General features: G+C 53.7%; 1 protein-coding gene across 2 annotated transcripts; it reads right to left on the minus strand.

Annotated features, from left to right (window-relative positions):
• Positions 1-953: 953 nt before the first annotated feature.
• On the minus strand, positions 954-7208 carry PPIF (peptidylprolyl isomerase F; the record flags this gene model as incomplete). 2 transcript variants are annotated; one of them, XM_084244902.1, is made up of 6 exons in its annotated part: positions 954-1089; positions 2537-2612; positions 3032-3128; positions 5106-5194; positions 5768-5798; positions 7017-7208. In XM_084244902.1, the coding sequence occupies 6 exons, from the start codon at positions 7206-7208 to the stop codon at positions 954-956; spliced, it is 621 nt and encodes a 206-aa protein (XP_084101028.1). The 2 variants fall into 2 exon arrangements, with proteins under 2 accessions (XP_084101028.1, XP_084101027.1); XM_084244901.1 differs by having other exon boundaries at positions 3032-3159; positions 5080-5194.
• Between the last annotated feature and the right edge of the window lie 230 nt (positions 7209-7438).

The raw sequence follows: 7438 nt of genomic DNA on the forward strand, positions 1-7438 counted from the left end.
ACAGCCCTCGGCACAGCACCTGACAGCATAACTGAGGAAGGTTGGCTCCAAATACGTGAATTACATACAATGCTGCCGAAAACCACTGACAACAGACAGTGTTTTATAGAAAATAGGATTTATTGTCACATTTAAGGTAAACACAAATATACGTTCCAGAAGTGTATCATGTCTATAATTAAATTTGATTTACTAAACACAGAAAAAAATCAAAGCCCGCCAGGCAACACACGCTGACTTTCAGGGAATACAGTATTTAGGGGTCATTTCCAATTCAACACAGCAATTCACATTGACAGGCATGGCTCGCAGAGCGGTTGTTCCCAGGTTCATCTGCCTCTACCTCCCCAGTCTCCACAAACTCAACAGCAGCAAACCAGCGGGATTCACAGTAGCTGGGCTAACGGCCTCAGCCACGGGACCTTTCACAGAAGCCCTGATTATGCCTCAAAGGCCAAGCTCTGGGCCTGGGTCACCAACTCAGGTCACACCACAGCATGGTACAGCGTCATCTCCAGGCAACCTTGCTCATCAAATTATTACAATTAGGAAGATGGAAGTAGACAGATACAACAGTCCCTTTGCAGCAACGGGTTTTCCCCTGTGGTCAAGAAAAAAAGTAGAGACCTTCCCTGGAAGATATTTCTCACCATGCTGATGTCCAAGGCACAGGTGAACATGGGCTGGGCCCTCACAATGAGGCCTGAGGAGCAGAGTGGTGGTGATACTTGGCCATGATGCACAATGTCCAGAAACAGGATTGCGAGGGAGGGTGGACACTGGGAAGCAGTCTGGTGGGACCCCATGGGGTCCCGGATTCCTGAGAGATCTTCCTTCAGTGCACTGATGGCGGAGCGAGCACAGGCCACTCTAAGGGTACCTTCACCAGAAGCCGTGGCAGCCACCCAGGGAGTCACACATGTGTGCTGCTGCTGGCCAGGAGCCCCAGCGGGTTAGCTCAACTGGCCACAGTCTGTGATGACAATCTTTTTGGATGGTTTCCCACTCTTGGAGCCAAAAGACTCTATTTTCTTCACAACATCCATGCCCTCTTTAACATGGCCAAACACGACATGTTTGCCATCCAGCCTGTGGGGAGAGGTAAACCAGGTGAGCAGAAACAGTTGTAGAGCAAAGTCACCCTACATCATAGCCTACTTACAAAAACAGCAATTCTAAAAGGAACATACACTGAAAAGCTGGCTCCACCCCTCAAAGCTCCTAGTTTTAAGTCATGCTGAGCTCCCCCAAACCCCCAGAGGATGCCTGCCTTCCAGGCATGTTTGCCTCACATGTGGTTTGACCTTGCTGAGGCCCATTCACCTGAATCCTGATCACCTCACCTGTGAAGAGTGAACCTTGTTCTGTACAGGCAGCAAACAGGATATTGAACCACCCCAAAGAAATAAGAGGTCTATGCAAATAGAACTATCTTAGCAGTCATGAAATAAGAGATGAGCGCCAAGAGAATAAACGTGGTAAAATCATGTACTTCCTCAGCAGCTCTCAACCTGAGAGAGTTCCAAGAATCTAAAAGTAACTTAGTCCAGGGCCAGCAAAGCCCAGCCTGGTCATGGCCACGGTAAAGCTGCAGGATCACTAAAGTCTCATGGAAGGAGCACAGTGGGCAGAGCCAGTCACAACCTGCCCAGCCCCAGATATCCTATCCCTTCTGGACTAGAGGCTAGAGGCCCAGAACCCATCATACCACCAGGCCACAGACATGTGCTTTATTTTATTTTATTTAAAATTTTTTTTAATTTTATTTATTTATTTATACAAACACTGGGTACAGTCAGAAGGGTGAGAGAATTTACCAGAGCCAGAGCAGAGAACAGAACAGGCAGACTGACAAAATGCACTGCTGAGGGGAGCAGCGGGTGGCAGGAGAGATCTGCACACCATGTGGGATCCTCTCCAGCAGTTGGGGATCGAACTGGCGCTACAGAGACTGCGAGCAGCTTCACAACCCAGCGCTCAACCGCTGAGCCACCGGGGAGGCCCACATGTGCTTTATTAAGTCTTACCCCCTAGTGAATTGTTGTCTCCTTAATCCCAGATAACCCAGGACTAGGACACAGCAGAAATTTACCAGGATCACATTCCTAAAATCCAGGAGCCCGTGGGAAAGAGAGTTCTAAGGCATGGGTGGCTTTCTGCCAACTTATGCTAATGCCTGGTGAAAGATCTGATGTGATATTCCAATGCCTGCTGCTGCCATTTTTAAGGTGCATTTCAAGGTCGAAGTCAGTCCAGGAAATAATACGTTAAACCACCCTGAGGACTAATGTTTGGCAGCATTTCCCAAATGTATCTTATCAAAGGATCCGTGTGTGTGCACACACATCTAGTTAAGAGAGGGCTACAAGAGCCACCCACTTCTCCCTTCACCATTTTGCTAGCTTGCTTTTTCTCATATATAGCCCCAGGGACAGCAGAATTCAACCTCCACTTTGCCCTGAAGCACAGGTACCCTCCTCCTGTTGCAAGGCCACCCCTCTTCCCAGAGGCCTAGAGTCAGGAGCAGGGCACTTACCAGTCCGTCTTTATGGTGCAGATGAAGAACTGGGAGCCATTGGTGTTGGGGCCTGCATTTGCCATGGACAGCACACCTGCAAACCAAGCAGGGGTGAGTCACACTGACCCAGGAGGCACCTTACCTGGGAAGTCACTGGGAAGAAAGGGTCTTGAGGGTGCTCTCAGTGGCAGAGCCAAAATGGGACTCCCAGCCTGACTCTAGACTTTTCCACACTCCATCTTGGATCTTAAGGTCAATATATCACCAGGGTTTTGCTTAAAGGTTCTCTCTCCAAGGCTCCCAAAGGAACATTTGTTTTTTAAACTGAGAGCTTGGGATGAAAAAGCTCTTAGAAACCCAACAGGCCAACAGGGAGTGCTGAAGGAAGGAAGGCGTGCCTCTGGATATTGAGCAATCAAAGATCTGACTGCAGCTGCCCAGGGCCTGCAAGGCGGGGCAGAGGCTGGGCCTAAGCTCCTGGACACTCAGACAAGGGGGTGGGGCCCCACATACCTGGTCCCACGTGCTTCAGCGTGAAGTTCTCATCCGGAAAGCGGCTGCCATAGATGGACTTGCCCCCTGTGCCATTGTGGTTGGTGAAGTCACCTGCCTGTGAGCACAGAGCATTTTCTGAGTAGCTGCTACCCAGATGCTGCAGTGTTGAGGCAGCCCCCAACCCATCCAAGGCCCCCATCCCCCCACCTCAGACATCGGGGGTCAAAACAGCCCTGAAATAAGGACTAACAAAATAAGGAACATAAGCTAAAATAAAGCTTAAATATTTTCCTGCCACAGTCACTACCCTAGTTTCTGAATAATTCACTTTTAGTCTGAGCAAGTTTTCAAATGATCCTCCAAGGAGTTAATCATTCTGAGATGATGCCGAGTGACCCAGAATTTTCAACTCACAATTCTTAGAGGGTAACTGGGGTCCCCATTCCAGTGTGGTGTGTGGAAAGCAGAGGTAACTGTCCAGAGCCAGTTCCACATGGTGATTCCCCTCTGTGTCCCAGTATCACCCCCAGACCTTGCAGACCCAGGACAGAGTCCACCCAGGGGTGACATCCTTCCTCAGCACTTGCCTATGGCTTCTGTGGGGAGCTGCTCATGGTCAGAAGAGCCCAGGGGCAGCCCCGACACTTAGTGCTGCCCACCTCCAGTCCTGCTAGTCATGTTGCTATTTGCAAAGATGGGATCTTCAGGTGAGAGTTGTGAGTAGCCGGGTGAAGCATCCACAAATGCCAGTAAGGTGGCCCAAAAGAGGAATGAGTCAAGAAATGGCCTGGCAGACCTCCCTGGTGGCGCAAGGGGTTAAGCACTGCACTGTGAAGCTATCTGCAGCCTCTGCAGCACGAGTTCGATCCCCCAGCCAGCCAGGAAGCTACCCACATGGCGCAGCAGACCTCTCCTGGCTCACTACTGCTCCCCTCAGCAGTGTGTTTCAGTTGATCTGCCTGTTCTGCTCCCCATTCTGTCTCTGGTGAATCCTTCCACCCCCCCCACCCCCACATCTCTGGCCTGTACCCCAGTTCTTGTATGCATAAATAAATAAATCTTTAAAAAAAGAAAGAGAGAAATGGCCTGGTCCTCCCAGTACCATCACCTCCAGCCTCAGAGAGCCCTCCAGCCTCAGAAGTGCCTGCTCTGCCTACTGCTGTTCAGAGGAAGATCCTGGCCCAGCTCAGGACATCTGCCTCAGTTCTTGCTTCATCCACAGCCTAGGGTGGAGTTAGGAGCCTCTAGCAAAAAAAAAATAAATAAATCTAGAGGCCTTGGCCAGGCCTATCCTCCAGCCACAGTCTCCCTCCCTGTCCCTGCATTCACCACACTCACTCACCACGTCAGCAGGCCCAGCCCAACCTACTGCCACTCACATGATTTATAATGACAGCCACTGGTTCAGAAGAAAATTCTAGCCTGAAAGGACTTCAGAGAGGCCATGACATCCATGCCCCTGCCTCTAGGCCTGCTGACCTCTGGATACTAATCCCTAACCCAGCAGGGTATAAGCAACAAGAGGATAACCCACAACACACCTACCCCAAAACCTGACCCAGCAATACTAAAGAACACGGTCATTTAACCGAGAAAGAGGCCCTTTCCTGGAAACAAAAATGCCAATTCCAGGCATGTGTGCTCTGGTCTATGCCTTCTCTCCCCTCCCCTATGCTCTGCCCCACCTTCTCCACTCTCTATCTCCTATACCAAGTGCCCAGTGGGACCTGGCCTCTGAATACACTGGTCTTCCAAATCCTTATCATCAACCCAAAGCACATGCACACCCAGTGCCAGTTCTTCCTCCACAGACTCAACTTTCCTCACACAGTTGGGTAGGGACATCCTTCCACCTGCCCTGTACCTGCTCCCTGGGGAAGGGATGGGCCATGGCAGCCAAGACCAGCTCCAGCCTTTCAGGGTGAGAGGAGAGGCCAAGGGAGTAATTACAGTCACCCTCCGCTCAGTACTTTCTAAGCACCAGGGTTCACTCATTAATCCTCATAATGTCCCTACGAAGTGGCCCTCACTACTATCCCCATAGACAGAAGAGGAAACCGAGGCACAGAGAGGGCCTGTGCAGAAGAGTTACCTGACACATGAAGGACGGAATCACTCGGTGAAAGGTGGAACCTTTGTAGCCAAAGCCCTTCTCCCCAGTACACAGGGCTCTGAAGTTCTCTAAGGATTGAAAGACATGTCAACTGGACCAGGCCTCAACTCCGGGGTCACATCTTGTTCCATCCAGCATCCCCTTGAAGCCCCCATTAGGTGAGCCTGGTGTGAAAAGACCCTAGGTCTGTCCCTGGCTCTGCCCTGATGATGTGACCTGGGACAAGTCATCTCCTTTTCTGACCTCAGGTCTAAGCGCTGTGGAAGGGGACACGCTCCTGGCTATTCCAGCACCAGGTCTGCAGGGAGAGAGTCCACGGGCGGTGTACCCATCACCCTACCCTATCAGGCAGCAGGAGGGAGGAAGCACCTCAAAGGAAGTGGATATGTGCCTTCTGCTCACTCTGCTACTCTCTGCCTTCCGCTCATTAGGTACTCCTAATGGATAGGTGGGTGAGGGCCAACCATGAAGCCCAGAGAAGGACTGAAGGTTGCTCAGGGCACTGAGCAGCTGAGCCACATGTGTTTCTCCCATCTGGTAGGGGTCTCCGAGCCCCAAGTATTCTACCCAGCCCACCTGCCCACCTCTTTCCTTTCTCTCTTCTGTCTAGATAAACTCAGGAGGCCCCAGCACTGTCTTACCTGCTGTCTTTGGGACAACATCTGCCTTCAACTGTGAGGAAAGAAGAGGGAAGAGAGGTTAGTCCAGAGACAGGTGAAGGAAAGGACCTCAGAACCACCCAGGCCCCACAGAGGCCAAGAAGACGGAGAGGCACGGTGGCCATTCCATTCCTGTTACTCCCAGTCTGTGTAGGAGGCCACCTAAGCAGCTAAGCAGCTATCATTTCTGCCAAATGCTTCCTGAACCCAAAGCCTGGAGGCAGCCTTGGTGTCCTAATCTGTCAGAAGAGATGACAGTGCCATCCCGCCGACTTCTGAGGGCAGAGCTGGCAGAGCTACAGCAGCAGCTGGACCCAAGCATCAGAGTGAGACTCAGGTCTGAATAGTCCAAGATCCTCAATATGCAGAAGGGAAACTGAGGTTTCCCAGCTTCAAGAGTCACATGGCACCAAACATTTTAAATAAGTGGGACCACAGAGGGTGTTCTCCATTTTCCAGATGGGAAAACTGAGGTTCCTTTGTTCAAAATGGGGCCACGTTTAGGACAACATTAAATTCCCTGTTACCTTTGAGACTACTTACTTCTGGCTTTTTTTTTTTTTTTTTTTTTTTTTAAAGGCCCAAAGGGTCAGGGCAGGCATTGAGTGTCCAAGCAGGATGGCTGGAGTTGGGACTGGGGAGAGGGCGCCTGTCACACTTCCCCAGCTAGGAGGAAGGCCATTCTGGGGTACATACGATGGTTGGAGCCAGCATTTGGCCCAGCCCACACTGACGGTTGAAATGAAATCATCTTTGCTCAATGCCCCGCGCCCAGGTGTAAACCGCTGGCGGGGGCGGGGCCCGGGGCTAGATGCACGTTATGCAAGGGCCACCACGTGAGCGCCAGCCTGGCCCACCCCGCGCACGGCAGAGCCCCCAACAGCCACCTCCGAGATCCGATCCGGGTCTAGGTTCTGACCCAAAGGATCTCAGAAACCCGCCCCCACTCCGGGGCCTGCCAGCAGGGCCGGGGCCTCACAGCCTACCGCCTGACCTTGAGCTTTCTCCTTTGCAAGCAACCCTCTCCCGCCACCACGCCAAAAAGTTCCAAAGGGTGACCGTGAGGCCAGTCTGATGCCCCTTCTTTGAGCTGGGGAAACTGAGCTCCAGAGCCGGGGATGGGGGCGCAGTGCCCCCCTGCAGGCCAGGCACAGCGCCAGGCCGGGGTCTAGGGCCCTCCCGGAACCGTGCCCGACCCCCGGCGCGGCGCGGCCGGGTCCGGCGGTCTCACCTCCAGCACCACGCGGCCGAGGGGCTGCCCGTCGGCGCCCACGTCCAGGTACACGAGCGGGTTTCCCGAGGAGGCGTCGCGGGCACCCCCGCCGCCGCTGCTGCAGGCCCGGGCCGCCGGGAACCGCAGCGGCGCGGAGCGCGGGGCCGGGAGCAGGCCCAGCAGGCGGGAGCCGCAGCGCAGCGCCAGCATCGCGAGCGCGGTCGGGGCGGTGGAGCCGCGGGTGGAACAAACGCGGCAGCCGGGAAGGTCACGCGCGCCCGGAGGGCCGAGTCAGCCCGGGCCGCGCGCCGCCGCCTTTATTGGCCCATTGGGCCTCGGAGCCCCGCCCCTTCCCCGCCCCCGCCACGCCCCCCAGGGCCGGCCCGCGGGCGCCCCCTGCCTTCCCCAGAGGGCAGCGCAGCCAGATTAGGGGGGTCGTG

The sequence above is a fragment of the Talpa europaea genome (assembly GCF_964194135.1).
Source record: "Talpa europaea genome assembly, chromosome: 10".
Taxonomy (NCBI): Eukaryota; Metazoa; Chordata; class Mammalia; order Eulipotyphla; family Talpidae; genus Talpa; species Talpa europaea.